Source organism: Pleurodeles waltl, chromosome 1_2, assembly GCF_031143425.1.
Source record: "Pleurodeles waltl isolate 20211129_DDA chromosome 1_2, aPleWal1.hap1.20221129, whole genome shotgun sequence".
Taxonomy (NCBI): domain Eukaryota; kingdom Metazoa; phylum Chordata; class Amphibia; order Caudata; family Salamandridae; genus Pleurodeles; species Pleurodeles waltl.
The window spans coordinates 631044168-631062708 of NC_090437.1; the positions used below are offsets into that span (position 1 = coordinate 631044168).

The 18541-nt window shown below is 45.1% G+C and overlaps 1 protein-coding gene across 1 annotated transcript in view; it reads left to right on the plus strand.

Annotated features, from left to right (window-relative positions):
* Positions 1–18541, plus strand: part of TRPC3 (transient receptor potential cation channel subfamily C member 3) — a 490138-nt gene that overhangs the window by 448640 nt on the left and 22957 nt on the right. The window contains exon 10 of the mRNA XM_069242530.1: positions 8958–9041. Within this exon, the coding sequence (XP_069098631.1) occupies positions 8958–9041 (84 nt within the window). The remainder of the gene's footprint in view (positions 1–8957; positions 9042–18541) is intronic.

Genomic DNA, 18541 nt, shown 5'->3' on the forward strand with positions numbered 1-18541 from the left:
GATCACTGAAAAGACATGTGTGCCCACCTAGATATTTTGTCCTAACACTTTAACAGTTTGGCCAGCGAAATCAGAGGTGGTGGGATTTCCCAATACCGCAAAAGGCAAGGACCACATGTTGTCATTATTTAAGAGGTGCATGCACAATGGAAATCGTTGGAAGACTCTGGAGAGGAGAGAGTACAAAGCTATGGCCCACACCAGATTTTACATCAAACTCCAGGGGAGTCAGGATACTTCACAGGAAGATGGTACCCTTCAGGCCACAACAGACATAGCGAAACACCCAAGACAGATACACTGCACTAATGGGGTTCTGGAAGCAGTCGGCTCTCTGGTGCTACAAATGCCAGAGTGTATCCTAATATTGCATGAGGACTTCAACTTAATCCTAGAAGATGAACTAGAAAGGAGATAACCATGAGGGGAAAAAGGTGACTGGACACTTAGTAGGTTTCTTGATGCAATGGGACTAACTGATAGTTGGCTTGCACACCACCTAATAGAGAGGCAGTTCTGCTATTCCTGAGCACGCAGTAATTTTTCACAGATTGATTACTTGATTACCTCTTTACACAACAAAACCACAGAGGTAGATTCCAGTGGGCGAGATTTCATGCATGTGCAATCTCATACTGCTCATTGATGTGGATAGCTCTCCAAGGAATGGAGCTAAAGATTTTGGAGGGCTGGGTAATGGCTACATGGTACCTCAATGACAAGGAGTTGGTTGCCAAGCTACAGACCTCCATAGATCTCAATTGTAGAAAGAATGTCACCACAGTACAGTCATACATAATAGTATGGAAGGCTTAGTGTGCGGTCATCAGAAAAAGAAAAGAGAGCAGACAGACGCACTTGAGGCAGACATCCTCAGACTCAAACCTGACTATTGCAAACACATGACCAAACTCTGGGTCACTAACCTCACTTGAAAAAACAGGAATATCGAGCTCTGGCAACAAATTGGGCACACAATTGTTTCCTCACCTCCCACAGCAGGTTATGTGTGGTTATGTTATGGTAAAAGTCAATATATAGTTATATGGTGACACTGTCTTCTCTATCGAAAATGTTAATTTAAAAGATTTTTAAAAAGACAGTGATCTGTCATAATAATGAGTCAGCCACTATCAGTCTTTGTAGCACCTCTCCAACAAATTATGCCGTTGAATAGATCATAAGATTTATCTTGCACCCAGTCAGGGAGGGTGGATTTATCACTCACTTTGGCTGTACACAAGGGAGAAACTCCTGTTGAATAGGGGCAAAGATTAGTACTTCTGAGTAAACGTCCCCTCTCAAATGATCTAGAACTTTAATGTTTCAGACACTGAGCAATTAAACTCAAAAGCCTGAACGGCTGAGTTATCATATTAGAGAAAGCTCGTATCACTCAATGAGGCTATAATAAACTTGCAAATACCCCTGGTTACATTGAGTTATTTCATGTAGTAAGAGGAGAGTAAAGGTACACCTATCCAGGATTTTCCTTAGTTACACTGCATCATAGTTGTGATAAAAGTTGTTCCAAGAAAAGGATGATCTGAAATTAGATCTAACAAAAACTTGGCAACAAATTTAGGTACTGACTGCACTGTCACATGATAAATCTTTGAAAGATGAGTGGGATATGGACCTACAAGGAGAAAAGAACTACAGTCAGCATTTTAGAGTGAAAGAAAACCCATCAACCAAGCTTTTGGATTTAAGGTAGTTCAGAAATCTTCTCCACTTGAATTTCAGATGCTGATCACCCCTACTGCTATTTTCTAATCACACTTTTAAGTGGAAGGTCAATTTAAAATAGCGTTTGTCAATCAGATTTCGTACAACTACCATAGGGTCCAGGAGAGACAAATCAAAGCAAATCTCAGCAAGAGCACAGAAGAAATAAATACTAAGCCTATGCAACAGGAACATGCTAGGCCTATGATGAAGCTACCAATTTACACCAAGATTGTGCTCAATAGTTATCGACCATGGATCAATGTCAGAGGAGACTGGATTACCCACCCTTAAAAAGGAAAAAGCTTCACAGTGGGATAGGAATCCCAGAGCCTGCCCACCACAACTGAGGTTGCCAAAACAGAATAATTTGGTAAAGCCTTGGTGGTCCAGTGGGTCATGTCTGTGTGTTTTTACAAGATAGAGGTCTCTACGATTGGTGTTCCCAAGTGACCTCCGAATGGGTGCTTACTCACTATTGCCTTCAGCCCCTACTGAAGAAACTTGAGAACAGTTGGGTTCTTAACTTCTGTGTTTACTGAACTGTGACCAGATACCTGAGACGTGGATGGACATTTAACTTGCCACCGATACTCTTGCCAGCCTAAACACTTTACCATTGACTACTTCGGTCGAACTCCCATTGTTTGGGTGGTGGGTTTTTGAGTGAAAGAGTTATACGTTTTTCGTCTGGAAACTCAGCCATAGACGCTTGAGTCCACTGGGTGGCCCAGAGTTGCACCCAGTGCCAGATACCACTAAGCCAGAGTTCCAGACATATCACAGCAAGGGTGCTATACATTGTCGAGCACAGCTGACTATTGGATTGAATCCAGCGCCAACAGGCATTACTGTAGTGTGTGTGAATAAATATTATCCATCCATTAATGTTGACTCATTGACTGAGACTTTCTTCACAAGCTATTTAGTAAACCTCAAGGGTCCTGAAGTCCAGTTAACCTGAGTGAAGACATATGATGATAATAGCAACAGGTTCAGTGGTCTAGAACATCTAGGCCCTCATTCTGACCCTGGCGGTCTTTGACCGCCAGGGCGGAGGACCGCGGGAGCACCGCCGACAAGCCGGCGGTGCTTCAATGGGGATTCCGACCGCGGCGGTAAAGCCGCGGTCGGACCGGCACCACTGGCGGGGTCCCGCCAGTGTACCGCGGCCCCATTGAATCCTCCGCGGCGGCGCAGCTTGCTGCACCGCCGCGGGGATTCTGACCCCCCCTACCGCCATCCAGATCCCGGCGGTCGGACCGCCGAGATCCGGATGGCGGTAGGGGGGGTCGCGGGGCCCCTGGGGGCCCCTGCAGTGCCCATGCCACTGGCATGGGCATTGCAGGGGCCCCCGTAAGAGGTCCCCTAAATGTATTTCACTGTCTGCTGCGCAGACAGTGAAATACGCGACGGGTGCAACTGCACCCGTCGCACAGCTTCCACTCCGCCGGCTCGATTCCGAGCCGGCTTCATCGTGGAAGCCTCTTTCCCGCTGGGCTGGCTGGCGGTCTGAAGGAGACCGCCCGCCAGCCCAGCGGGAAAGTCAGAATTACCGCCGCGGTCTTTCGACCGCGGAACGGTAACCTGACGGCGGGACTTTGGCGGGCGGCCTCCGCCGCCCGCCAAGGTCAGAATGAGGGCCCTAGTGCTTAGCACATGAAAACTTTAAACATGTTTTGGACATTGTCTTAACCCAGAAAGTACTAGGAAAGTCTGGCTTTCCTCCAGTTACATAACCTTCACCTTTTTTTTATTCATCCTATAACTAAATGTCCCGGCATTCTTTGTAGCTAGAGTACGGACTGGACATGGAGTTTAATGGTTGTTATTTACTATGTCGTATTGTGTCTGAGTTTCTAAGCCCGGCCACCTCCTACAGTAAATTCTGATTGCTTGATTTTGCTAGCCCTGCTAAATCAAGTGTCCAAAGCACCCCAAGAAAAGGACTCGAAATCAGCGTTTTGTTATTTGTAAAAATACAAGCACTGAGGATGTTTTGCAGTTAAAAAGACTTAGGGGGTTATTCTAACTTTGGAGGAGGTGTTAATCCGTCCCAAAAGTGACGGAAAAGTGACGGATTTACCACCAGACGTATTACGAGTCCATTATATCCTATGGAACTCGTAATACGGCTGGTGGTATATCCGTCACTTTACCGTCACTTTTGGGACGGATTAACACTCCTCCAAAGTTAGAATAACCCCCTTAGTCTGGGAAAGAATACCCTGACAAAAGTAGACATTCTTAAAAACACTGCTGAATGTAGGGAAATTAGCACAATCAATTGGGCTAAATGTGAAGTAAAATTACTTTCCTGTCAGTGTTTGCTTTATACAAACTTTGTACAGGAGACCTATTAATTTCCGCCTTAGTGTTCTGGTCTGCACACAAGGGATGTGTTCTGAATATTGAAAGGGGTCGATGCATTATAACCAGATCTTCGTCTGAGCGGAAATATTCCCAGCGAACATGATCTCATAATAGCAAAGAAAATCAGCCGCACACAGAATAACAAAGAAACAGAACAGCTACCCAGAGCAATTAACACATTTCTCTTCCTATTAAACCGTGTCCAAACAGACAAGATCCCAGCTTCAGAATACTCACAGAGATTCACTGCTGTCCAGCTCCCTGATATGTCAATCGACAGAAGGGTGAAGCAATACAGAACCACAGGATGCACTGACAGGTCTTTTGCGTTCACCTTTTCTCCACAGGTAGGGTCCCTTAAACTGTAAGGTTGCACCCTTTAGCAAGGACGTCATTTAGGGGTCGCAGCTGCGGCTTGCCGCTCGCGACCCCTAGCACTGTCTTTGTGACCCCTGGCCTCAGAGGAGGAGGAAAAATCTGTGCAAGGAACACAGCGGCTGCTCCATTTTCTTTGTTTCCTGCCAATTTTGTATAACTCAAATAGTGAATAATATTTAATTATTATTCACTATTAGTGTAATAAAGAATGAATTGCGGTTTACTGGAATATGACCCTCCTTGGCAACTTAAGTAAGAAAAAATGATTTAAAATGTATGTTAGGTGCGTGCTTGTGTGTGATTTCGTGAGAGCGAGTGTGTGTGTGTGTGTGTGTGTGTAAATGTGTGTGCATGTGAAAGCATGCGCGTGTGAATGAAAATAAGGGTTAAATGCCGTATGACGTCACATCCGCTACCTCTGGCATTTTGGTAAATTGACGTTCATGCCCTCTAGACACAAATAAATACGTATTTTAGTAAAAGTCCTGTCAGCTGCTTTTGAAGGCGGAGCCAAGCAGAGCAGCTGGGGTGCTCAGGGACCTGGAGCCTGCAGTGGGCGGTATTGGAGGAAGTCAATTCAGAGATTCTCTACCTTGGCAGGGCATGCTGCTTGTTTGTCATATCTTCTTGTAGTACAGGGACGAAGAACGACACAAATACCAGATTGTAGTTCGAATTTGAGTGAGAACCTGAGTGGCCAACTTCCTTCTTCTGGTCCCATCCCCTTACCTGTGACACTGGTGGTAAATGTGTGTGTGTGTGCAGGTGTGACTGACATCCCACTAAAGGAGGGGCGGTCTTTCCCTACAACATGTCCTGATTGACATAGCCAACCTCTCCATATTTTACTCTTTTGCATCACCTTCCTACTGAAAGACAATTTGTCTTTTCCTGAAGGAATGGGATAAAAGGAAGTGTCTCCTGAAGGAAATGAGAAAATAAATTTCTAGGGGGTAGGGAGTGAGAGAATTATAGAGCAATAGCTGGCCTATCAGAGGTATTTCTCTGGTTTATAGAAATAGAGGGGCTAATCGCCTAGGACAGCTCAATTTTCAGCAAATGACACCTTTGCTCTGCCTGAGAGCCGACATTTTCAAGAAAAATGAATTATTACTTCCTCATCCATTTCTTGTCCTATTCCTTCCATATGCATATCGTGAGGCAAGGCCTCACCACAGTCACCTCTACTAAGCAACTCCTAATTAAAATAAAGAAAAAATAACCCTACCCCATTAGTATTAAAGGGGAACAAGAATTATTTTTGGTGTGTACACTCTATCAGCACACTCCATCCAGTGCAGGGGCCTGTGTTCCTTAGAACTGTCAGTGCCAGGCCTGACTCCTTTATTTCTTATATTGATATGTAGGATTGCGCCAGGCACATTTCCTGTCTTTCTGTTTTTGGGCATGATCGCCATTTGTACTTTTGTGCCCATGCATTGTTTATTTCTCGGAGAGCACAAAGGGTCGCTCTCTTTTTTTATCTGAGGAGGCTGGCTGGAGAAGGCCATTAGGGGAAGACTGACTCTATATCTTAGTTCTTGGCAAAATCTGGTCAGAGTTGACGGGGTTTCAGCTGGTTTCCTAGGATCACTACCTAGAGTTTCCATCTCTTCCTACAGAGATCCATTTTCTTTATCTCAACTTCCAATGACAGCAGAAAAGAGTCAAGCTTTACGAGCAAATAGTGCATTACTTCTTCAGATGAGAACTATTGAAGCTTTTTCAATTCTGAAAGAGGAATAGGTTGAAACTCTCCTGTGATTCTAGTTAAGAAACTTTCAGGGGTTTATCGCCGGATAATAGTCCTCGAAGAGCAGAATGTTTTCTTGAAGATGATCTATTTCAAAATGATCTTTCTTTTGGGAAACGTTGTGCTTTCATAGATCTAACAGACGCTTACGTACACATTCCTATTGCCTCCATCATCAGAAATGTCTTAGATTTGTGGTGCTAACAAAAAGGGGGAGAAGGAGGGTTTGATGGGACTGGGTCTATCCTCCTTAGAACTTTGGTAATTGTACAAAAAGGCCCAGTCCGAAGGGACTTCCACAGAGAGAGAAAACGTTTTTTTGTATGAAAAACCCTCACCCACCAGGGTTACCCCTTGGTGGCATGCTTCATCATTGGGCTTCCTCCTGTTCTGCTACAGAACAAGGCATGCTGCGACCGACGGAATGCGTGGGAGCACTGATGGTTTCAACAATGTGAATGCTAAAAGGGATAGGAGTGGTGGGGTCTTGGTTAGTTAAAAATACCGCCCTCTGGTAGTATTACTAATTTATTATGTCTCACAGGGGTGGTATGGTTAAAAAGGAGTGTTGGAGGGGGGTACGTTATGTACCTTACCTCCTAAGTGGTCTACATGTTTCGGATTCTACCCCTAGACTTACCATCAGGACCAAGGTTAACTCCCTAGTGTCACTCCTTGTACACCTACCATTAATGAAAGCACTATTACTACATGCTCTGTGGTGTGGTTTAATATATACAACTAAAATAAAAAAATGCCCACTGGCATCAATGTTCTGCTGGACAGACTTCTAGTGTCTACGCTATTCGCCTCTTAGATCCTCCGGGAAGGGGCAGGGGGTGCTTGTAGTCACACATTCATCAAAGCGACACTCACGCTTGGAGCCTAATTCTCACCTCACCGGGGTAAGAACATCTTTTTCTCTCCCTGTGGAAGTCCCTTCGGACTGGGCCTTTTAGATTTGTGGTGAGCAACAGCCTTCAGCAATACAGAGCTCCTCCTTTTGGTTTGAAGAAACTAAGGTATTCTGTTGACCTTGGGGTGCTCTTTATGGTTCCAGGCTATTTAAGGGTTTTTATTGCTGAGCAGCAAAGTAAGAAATTATTTTGTGACTTGGGACCTTCTGTTGGTATGAAAGTCTTCCCCTTGAGCCACACTCTCATATTCCTCTGAAATTCTTGACCTTAAAGGTGTGGGTTTTTTTTGGTCGTCATTGTCACTGCCAGTACACTGGGTGAACTTTCAGCCTTGTATAGGAGTTCCCTTACCTTAGATTGTTTGAGGATCGCACTGTGTTTAAAGTTGGATCCTAAGTTTATCCCCAAGGTGATTTTGGCATTCAACAAGACCCCCCCAAAATTGTGGATCCTATGCCTTCTTCATCCTGTGGTGGTGAATCTCTTCTGGATGCAGTCGGGACAGTAAAGGTTTATTTGGTTAGATCTGCAGATTTTGAAATGAATGAATCCCATTTTTGTGAAATTTGGTCATGAAAACAAAGGGGAAAGTCCTCTTTTTCAACCATATCCTGTTGGATAAGGGAGGTGATTTCCATTGCTTCCTCCATGGAGGACCTTATAGCTCCTGGGTTGGTTCGGGCTTGGTCAGCTCTTGGAATGGCTGTGTCCTGGGCAGAGTGGGGTGGTGTTTCCATTACAGATATATGAGTTGCAGCCACCTTGGTTTCCCAGTCTACTTTGGTTGACTATTACAGGCTGAATTTAACTCACAGATCTGAATTAGATTTTGGAAGAGCAGCTCTAAATTCATCTCAGGTATAGAACTGATATACTTGTTTGGCTTTTTTCTAGTGACAGAATTGTGTCTCTTTATGTTTTGATTTCAGTATTTCGTAAAAGTTTTGAGCATGACTTTTTTTTATACATGCTTGGGTATTTTTGCATATAGTAAGGAATGGGACGAGGAATGGATTAGGAGGTAATGCCTGGATTACTTACTAATAATCTTCATTTCTCCGATTCTGTATTCCTCACCTCAATACTTACTTTCCCTCCCTCCCTTTTCATTTTTGGGAGTGTCTGTGGAGTTTTGGTAAGTCCAGGAAGTGCATAATTCTTGTTCCCCTTTAATACTAAAGAGGATGGGGTTGTTTTTTCTTTATTTTAATCAGGAGTTGCTTGGTAGAGGTGACTATGGTGAGGCTTCACCTCACAATATGCATATAGTAAGGAATGGGGCTAGGAATAAGGAATCAGGGTGATGAAGATTACTGGTAAGTAATCCAGGAATGTCTTGAAGGTTATTTGAGCCCAGATGCATTTAAGTGGTAGTGGGAGCCTGTTCCTACGATGTAGTCAGGTATGCTGCTTGGCCCTTAGTGTTTGCTGTCACAGTGTATCTGCACATTCTAGAACAATCTAGTGTCCAGGTACTAAGGGTTTTACTTACACATGACGGATTTCTAAATCCACAATAGGTTATTTTTTTTAATTCTCTACACATCTCACATAGGGCCAGAAGCGCTCTCTCAGATCGAACTTACAATCAGGACAGAGGCTATTTTCTTGTAATATAAATTAGAGACACATTTGATTAAATTCTCTTTCGTGTGCAAAAGTCACAGAAACAGCAGAATTTCCATTGTTTCCAAGGCTACTACCTGAAATTGACATGCCATGAGACGTGTGAACATGTGTTTGAATAGATTTGTGTAGGTTATTATTGATCAGCATAAAATAATGTGTTTGATTTTCTGCTTTTCCAGCTGAACCTTTTTTCTCAGTCGAACTCCAGGGTATTCGAGGCGCACAGCTTTAACAGCATTCTCAATCAGCCATCACGCTATCAGGTAAGGCACAGCGTCACGGACGACGCACCGGCACACGTGCCACAGTTGTTGCCACAAAGTGAAAATTAGTTTGTCAACCATGGAAGTTTGCTGCTGCTCTAATGAAATGGCGGTTGCCCCAAGCGGAGGGATATAATGCTGAGTGACTGGTGGTGGAAAGGCATATCGAGCAGAGAGATGGCATTAGATTGCTCCTCGAGCATGAACGATAGAATCACTGCCTCGATATATTGCTTGATTGGCAGCTGGTGTTAATCATAGTCTGATTCGCTTTTACAATTAGTTTAATTTGTGAGTGGTTGGTCTTCAAGTACCAAAAATGGCAGCTGAATATTAATTGTGTGTCTGATTTAAGTCAAGGTATTTTGGCAGCCAAAAGTTGACACTGAGAGAGATTCGTGTATGTTTTACATGTTGCATCCTCGGGAGCCATGTTCACCGAGTTATTGGTGGAGCGTAGGTCATATAAAAAGCTCCTTATGGATAAAATGGCAAGTGTCCCCAAGGGGAGCCGTACCAAAGTTTGGGGTATAGTGTCAGCACTGCCTGGTCTCGCGAGGATTCTCCGAACTGAAAACTGTTTTTTAAAACAGCACCGGTTCCTTTAAAAAAAACTGGGATGCTTTTAAATAAAGGTTTTCGTTTGGAAATACAGAATGCTGCAACCCACCATCCCTGTGTTTGTCGTCAATCACAGGGTCCACAAATTGCGACCTATCTAATTAATATTTGGTCAGCAGGCCGTTCTATGAACCCCTGCGAATGGTAATTTTGTAAATCGATGTGATAGTACATAGGTAAGTTAGCAGAATGAGATACTGCTTGCAAAGAGTTGGTGTGCAGTTTGCAAGGACTTGTGTGCAACCAGTACGTCAGTACAACCTGCCCCATATTCTTTACCTTCAGCATTCCTCCAATGAAGACGAGGCTGCCTATTGCGTAAATAATGCAGTATATCACAATTTGGTAAACTTGCAATACCTGTTTTTATTTAAAAAGAAAGTAAAATGTTATTAGCAATTAATAAATAAACAATTAAAATTTAGATTTTCCTAGCCTTGGTGTCTGAAAGGCTAGATTGTATTAAAGACATTGAGGCGAGTATTATGCAGTCTTTTCTTGCTTTAATTTTACAGCAGCCAAGAAAGAACTACATTTCCCAAGAAAAAAGTAAAAAAACTACAATGTGACATCACAATGGGAAAACAACCAATCGGACGTCGAGTATAGCTACTAGTATATTGATTGTGAACAACAAGTCCTCTTTTCTTGATGCGAGAACTAAAGAGGAGAATAATTAACAAATAAAACAGCATAAAAAATTGTCATCACAGTGAAAAGGTCCGGGAAACAATCTTGAAACTGGCGAGCGTGGAAACGAGTCCAGGAAGAATATATCCATTGAAGAAGAAATCCTTTTCTGGTGAAAGTAAACCATGCGTATTAGGAGGAACAAACGGCGGGAGAGGGAGTTGGAACAGAAATAAAGAAACAGGGAAGGGGTAATTTAAGTAGTGGGATAATACTCGCCTCCCTGTCTTTAATAAAGTCTAGCCTTTCAGACACCAAGGCTAGGAAAATCTCAATTCTATTACAAGACCGGAGGCTCATATTATGCATGTTCAAAGCATAGAAATAACAGAATCAGAAACATGTGAAATTGGCTTACAATAAAAAGTTCTAAACGTGTTTTCAGTAGACCAGTCTGCAGACTTGATAATATCCTGCAATGAGGCTCCAGCCAGAAAGCCGAGAGGCCATAGCCCCTCTAGCAGAATGGGCACCAAAGGAACCTCGGTTGATTCCTGCCAAAGACATGATTCATTTGACCCAATGGGCTAAGGTAGGGGAAGAAACGGGTTTATGAGGTTTTTGGAAAGAAATGAGTAATTGGGAAGCTGAGGATGATCTCAAATCTGCAGTATGAGTCACATAATTCTGTAAACAATTTCCAACACACAATTTGGGTTGAGAGGGAAAAAGCTGGTAGTGAATAGAAGCCAGGTTAGTTTTAGTACGTCTCCGAACCTGAAAAGAAACACAGAAAGGAGAGAAGAAAAAGGAAGTAACATCCAATGCTTTAACATCAGAAACGCGCTTTAGAGATATCAGACATAAAAGCATAGTCAATTTTGCAGAAAGTTGCTTAAGGGAAAGGAATGCATCCTCTGGCTAGGCAGTGAAAAATTTTAACACCAAATTAACATCCCACATTATGTTCTATTTCGGAGATGACGGAAAAACATATCTTACTCCCTTTAAAAGTTGACAAATTAGGGGATGCTCACCATTCAGCCTGCCATTGACTCTATAGTGTTCAGCTGAAATGGCTGATCTGTAAGTATTAATAGTGTGGTAGGCCTTACCCTGCTAAGCCAAGGAAGCAAGGAAATTCATTACCAACACTACATCAGCTGAAAAGGGATCTGAATTCCTGTCCATACATCAGCTGCACCAAGAGGCCCATGGAGATTTATAGGCTCTGGTGGTACCAGGGGCTCTAGGTTGTTGGATGAGTTTGAGAGCATCTGCCAAAATTCCTGGGGTTCTCCAGAATGACCCGAAATCTTCCAAGCAATGAGAAACAAGGAGTTGTCGAGGTCCATGTGGTGCTGCCGACCTTGGGGATCCAGCAGTAAGTTGGGGAAATGAGGAAGCCAGACAGGACGGTCGGCTGTCAATTCCAATAGAGTTGGGTGCCAAGGCTGTGCTTGCCAAAAGGGAGTTATGAGAACCAGAGTAGACTGCTGTCTGCATGCTTGTGCAAGGACTCGAGGAATCAAAAGGAAAGGAGGAAAAGCATAAAGAAGAGATAACAGCCAGACCTGGAGGAAAGCATCTGTGGCAAGAGCCTGTGGATCCAGTCTTCAACTGAAGAAGGAAGGAAGATGGGAATTGAGACAAAAAGCAAAAAGATCTATGGACATGTTGCCAAAGATGGAAATAAGACGATTGAACACTGAAGAGTGCAGCTGCCAATCGCTGGAATCGTGAAGATGTGTGGAGTACCAGTCTGCCACTGTATTAAAATTTCCTGGCAGGTAAACTGCCATGACTGAGATGTTTTGAGGGAGACAATATTCCCAAAGATGCTTTACTAGGGTTGATAAAATCTTGGACTTGGTGCCTCCTAGATGGTTGATATACCTGACTGCGGTTAGGTTGTCCATTCTTAGAAGAATGGTGTAACTTACTCTTTGTTTCGTAAAGGAGCGGATGGCAAAAGAACCTGCAAGCATCTCTAAACTGTTTATGTGCAAGAAGGACTCCTTCTGATACCATGCGCCTCCAGTCGAGAACCGACCACACCTTGCGCCCCAACTAGTCCGACTTGCATCGGATTCTAATACAAGATCTTTGGCGGCAGAGAAGATAGTTCTCCCGTTCCAGGCATCTAAGTGAGTTAGCCACCACAGTAGTTCTTTTCTGGACTCGGGGTCTAGAGCAAGTGGATCGGAATAGGCAAGACCCTTGTGAAGATGGCGAATCTTTAAATGCTGGAGGGCGCGATAATGCAGAGGACCTGGGAAGATAGCTTGAATTGAGGAAGCAAGAAGCCCCACCAGACGAGCTAGAGCGCTAGAGTTCTGAGAGGGGTGTGAGGAAGACATAAAGTTTGGCGAATTTCCTTCTTGATCAGGGAGACCTTGTGTTGGGGAAGTTGAAAAATAGAAAGAGTACTGTCTATGAGAAAACCGAGGAACTCCAGTTTTTGAGCAGGAACGATGGCAGATTTCTGAAAATTGATGAGAAATCCTAACTTGAGGAGAAGATTTTGACAAAGATGCAACTGGGAAAGAAGAAGAGCTCTGTCCTGTGCCATAAGGAGAAAGTTGTCTAGATAGAGGATTAGACGGACACCACGAGATCGGAGGAAAGCCGCTACTGGCTTGAGAATCTTGATGAAACACCAAGGGGCCGAGGAGAGGCCGAAAGGAAGAACTTTGTACTGGTAAAATGAATCGTCCCATTGAAATTGGAGATATTTCCTGTGAGAGGGATGATTTGGTACGGTAAGGTAAGCATCTTGAAGATCTAATCTGACCAACTAATCGTTTTGCAGTAAAATATCCCTGACATGGAGAATAGTCTCCATCTTTAAATGGCAATAAATGACAAAATTGTTGTCATTTTTGAGGTTCAGAACTAGCCGAAACATCTGGTTTTTCTTTTGGACCAAGAAAATGGTGCTGAGAAAACCTGAAGAGTCGAACAGGACTGGCTCTATGGGCTGTTTGGAGAGGAGGGACTGAATCTCATTGTGGAGGCGCTGGTGTTGATCTTGAGAGAAAACAAGGGGAAGAGGGAAACTGGACTGAATAGGGGGTTGATAAAATTCTAAGAGGTAACCCTGAATAGATTGAATCACCCAGGGATCTGACGTGAGAAGCAACCATGAATGTACAAACAAGGCCAGTCTGTCTCCTACTAGAGGAAGGCCAAAATTGAAAACACTTACCGGAAAATTGTTCTCCTTTGTTGGAATAACCTCTGCTCCGGTACCCTCTTGGGCGGCGGCGGTAGAAACGTAGCTTGTATCTTGAGTAGGCATCAGGCTGGTACTGCTGATTGTAGGAGTCTCGGTTGGGGTATTGACCACTGAGGGAGCGGCCGGCAAAATATATTTTTTAGAGAAAGATGAGCTTAATCCAAGGTGGCAAAGGTAGAGACATATTTGCCCAATTCTTTTATGACTGAATCTCCAAATAATAAACCTTTAGCCAAATGACCCTTTTCCTTGGAGGCCAGAGACACCAGTTTCAGGTCAATCTTTAGTAGAAGACTTTTTCTTCTTTCAATAGATAATTGAGTGTTCGCAATACCAAGCATACAAATAGCACTTTGTGCCCAATTAGAAAGTACAACAGGGTCTATTGGAGATAGATTTTGGCCTCTTCTGCCAAATCAAAAATCCTAGTGAGAGGACCCACCAAGTCTAACAGTTTATCCTGGCAACCGGACTAAGCTCTATCCACACACTTCTTAGGATCATTTCCGAATATGGTAAAAAACATGAGCATGATTGGGTCAATAACCGGAGTAGCAGTGACGCTGCTGGGTAATGATAGACGGGAACACTCAGACTTTAATTTATTCCTGGTAACCTTGTCAATAGAATGGCGGAAATAAAAGGAGATATAGGCCCTCATTATGAACATGGCGGTAAACACCGCCCGCTGGTGGTGGCGGTAAAAACCGCCAACAGAGGAGCAGTCCGGACCGCCAAATAATGAACCAACTGAAACACAGGCATCCTGAAATCCACTCACCGTCAGCAGAGGAGTGCCGACAACGACGGCAGAGCCTGCCCACGGTCCAACGGAAAAGCCCAACCCGCCCATCAAATAATGAACCACTAGACCGCCATCAGTTCCGGGGCGGGAACCACTGCCACGCTAAGCCAGGCGGAAACAAACCAAATATAAGGAAAAACTCACCGGAGGCTAACACAACACCCCGAAGCAGACATGGATAGAGAGCTGCAGATCATGCCAGCCCTTCTCCTTGCCATATACCTCTACTACCGAGACCGACGACGAAGACGACAACGGTAAGTACCGCAACGTACGAAACTAGGGAAGAAAGGGCACAGTTACATACCCACCCATTCCACCCACCCTGCAACGCTCCCACAACCCTTCACAGCAGTACAACCCATACACCCCACAGCAAGAGGGACTTACCCGACACAAGGCAAATCCAACCTGTCCAAAGTACATACATGTGCCCCACACCCACAAACAATGAAACGAGAGACCAGGGATACAGAGTGTGCCACCAAAACACAGGCCACACAATAACATTTAATTCAGCTCACTGAGCAAACGAATTGTAAATAAGGCAATGGCCAGTCCATAGTGCTCGAAGTTCCGTGGGCCACAATGGCCCCAACCTGACTCCCACAAGTGCTATGGTACTCCACCTCATAGGGGCAACAATGGGGCACTGAGGCACCTTCAGGGAACAGGGGCAGGGGTTGGTTGGGTGGGGATTTATGACACGGGTGAGGCTTGGATTTGCATTCGGAAGGTGGAGGGGATTTGGGCTGGCCTTGGAAGGTGGGGGAATGTGCTTGGACCGGGTGGAGCCAGATGGAATAGGCTCAGCACGGGGCTTCTTCCTCTCTGGGGAAGGGGTACGGGAATGTGAAGGGCGGACAGGGGCGAGCTGTGACATGGAAGGAGTGGAAAGGGCAAGGAGGTGTGCATGTTTAGGGATGAGATGGGGTGGGCCAGTGGGTTGGAATAGGTCAGCACAGGAGAGGAAAAGTTTCTTTGGTGCAATTGGGTTGGGCCTGGAAGAAGGCATGGGAGTGGAGGTAGAGGGTGTGGTCATAAGTGGTGTAGGTGTGCGTGTTGTGGGTGCAGGTGACTGGACAGTGTGCAGAGGTGTGGTGGATGTGTGATGGGTGGGTGTTTTGGTGTGTTTGAGTGTTTTTGGAGGTGGGGGTGGACACAGTGGGACAAGACAGGCTGCCAGTGTGAATGTATGTTGTTTGGGTGTCTGCAAGTCTGGTGAGTGTGCTACATGTGTCAACTAAAGTAGTTGTGGGGAGTGCAGGTGTGGTGTCTGGGGTGCATGTATGGATGTGTGCTAATGTGGTGACTACAGGAATAGTGTCAGCAACAGTGAATGAAGGTGCAGTGCCTGGGGGTGTGTATGTAGAGGGGACAGACAGAGAGACGGAAGAGGTGGGCACACTGGGGGAAGTGGATGTTAATGTGTGTGCATGTGTATGTTGGCTGTGTGAATGCTTGTGGTGGGAGGTGTTACCTAAAAGGGACACACAGAAATGTAACACAGAGGTCAGGCACTGGCCAATCATATACAGCTGGCTATACGTCCACTATGGGATGGACAGTACAAACCGACATACAGCACATACACACGCAGCATGTCAGGAACCCTGGCCCATCCCGGGTCAGAGGTGCACACATGTATGCTGCCAACACCAACCATTACACACATCCTTGGCCCCCAATCCTCCTACTCACCTGTACCTCTGGCCGTCCGTAGAGCTTGGCGTACAGGGGTAGGACCCCGTCCACGAGCCTCTCCAATTCCTCTTGGGTGAAGGCCGGGGCCCTTTCCCCTGCAACACGTGCCACTTCCATGACCAGATGCAGGACACAGCAGTACACTCAGTGGAGTACCTGCTTGAACGAGATCAGCGAGTCAAGTGAAGCTGGGGTGAAGAGTTCACATACACACCGCGGCGGTGTGCACCATCACCGACGGCGGCGATCTTGATACGCTAGGCTTCCCCATTGACATCCATGTTAACCAATGAATTTGTTCACAGCGGTAAACACTGCCTTACGCTGTTACGTCAATTAGCGGTATGAGGTCTCTTCCACAACGACAGTTCTGGATTACATGGGGCAGACATTTTGGCAAAAACTACGCATTTATAAAAAATTCCCATCTGCGCAATACAGGTGCTACTGTTCCTCAAACACACATAGGCATGTGACAAATCACATTACCTCACCTGACAAGCCCTGATCTATAATTGTGGTCAAATTAATGTTATGTCATACACATTATGCATTAGTGTTGTTGACAATCATGCCAGCAGTGCTGAATGAAAAACAATGTGTGCAGATGTATGTGTGTTCCTCACACGTGTTTTCAAATCCTCCTAGGTACAGACCCTTGTGGCGAGGAAGGGCCCCATCGGTGTACAGACCACTTGTGGAATTGCGGACCATGGTGGAGTGTCACATCATTATCAATTACAGACTCACTCGTGCAACTATTCTTGAACTTTGTTCATTACTGGATCCAGCACTGACCCTGGCAAATCGTAATCAGCATGCCATCCCTACTGAAGTGCAGGTGCTTTCTGCACTCCATTTCCTGGCCACGGGCTCATTTCAAGTGACAGTGGGCATGGGTGCTGGTTTTTCACAGCCAATGTTTAGCATTATACTGACAAGATTCCTGAATGCATTTGTACGATACCTGCAGTCCTATGTGAGGTTTCCCCAAAGTACTGACCTCCCTGCCATCAAGTCGGACTTCTATGCCTTTGCCAACATACCCCATGTGATAGGTGCCATCAATGGCACCCAGATACCTATAATCCCCCCAAGAGTAAGTGAACAGGTGTACAGAAACCGGAAGAACTTTCACTCCATGAACATTCAATTGGTGTGTACTGCAGACCAGTACATCACACATGTGAATGCCATGTTCCCTGGCTCAGTCCATGATTCATTCGTGCTGAGGAACAGTAGTGTGCCACACAAGATGGAACAACTACAAGAGGACAGAAGGTGGATCATAGGTAGGTGTTTCTGTCACTTATTGCCACCTTGCAGACAGCCAGCCTGTCCGCCTCTGAGGCTTGTCATTTTAAGTTGTGTTGTTAACCTTTCTCTAGTTGATTCTGGCTATCCCAACTTGCGTTGGCTCCTGACACTAGTGAGGATTCCTGGAACAGATGCAGAGAGGAATTACAATGAGGCCCATGGACGTACTAGGAGGGTGATAGAGCGCATAATAGGTCTCCTGAAGGCTAGATTTTGTTGTCTACATATTTCTGGCGGTTCCCTGGCCTATGGGCCTGAAAAGGTGTGAAGAATAGTGGTGGCCTGCTGCATGCTGCACAACGAGGCTGTGAGAAATTCTATCCCCCTCTTGGAGGAGGAGGGTGCTGTATATCAAGACCAGCTTCCTCAGAGAGGGGACAAGAGTGATGGTGATGATGAGGAAGATGTAAATTCCAGGACACAGCTGCTACAACTCTACTTCCAGTAACTATGTGGGACAATTGGATGAGATTGGTGTCTGTGCATCATACTGTCAGTGTGTCTTGTCATTTGGGGGTGGGGGGGTGGAATATACTAATTGCCACTGTGTCCAGGTCTGCATAGGACAGTATACAATTTAGTGAATTTTTTACAAACATATTTAGGCACAGCAACATGTGCAGTGCTACGCAGGTACAAATAAAGGAGTTATCAACGAGTTGCATCAATATCTCACTTTGTTCACACATAATGACAGGGGACATTGTAACAGGTGTGATATGTGTTTTATTTGGTGCAAGGATAAAATCGTGCAAATTACAGTGATGGCAGTGGATCAATGGTGTTTATCCAAAATGGCAACACAGTGGCAGCATTGTTGTCAGTATTGGTAGGTCCATCCATGCTTACATGAGTTTATAATTATTGGTAGCATTGTTTGGTGGTTGATTGAGTGGGATAGTTTGTGGACAGTTTTTTGCAGAGTCACTTCTTAGAGGGGGCCTTGTTCTTGGCAGGTGTTCCTGTGCCATATCTTGGCTTGAGGGTGCGTTTGAGCGCCTGTTGTTGGCCTGTAGGGGATGAGATGGATGTCCCCTGTGTTTCCTCTGAGGGTAGTACATGTGAAGTCGCTGCTGATGCTGGTATTGTCCGGTCTGTGTCCTGTGCTGTAGTGGGGGCTTCCTGTTCTGTGTGGGCCTTAGGCTGTGTTTGGACAAGCTGCTGCAGCACACCTGCTATGCTGGC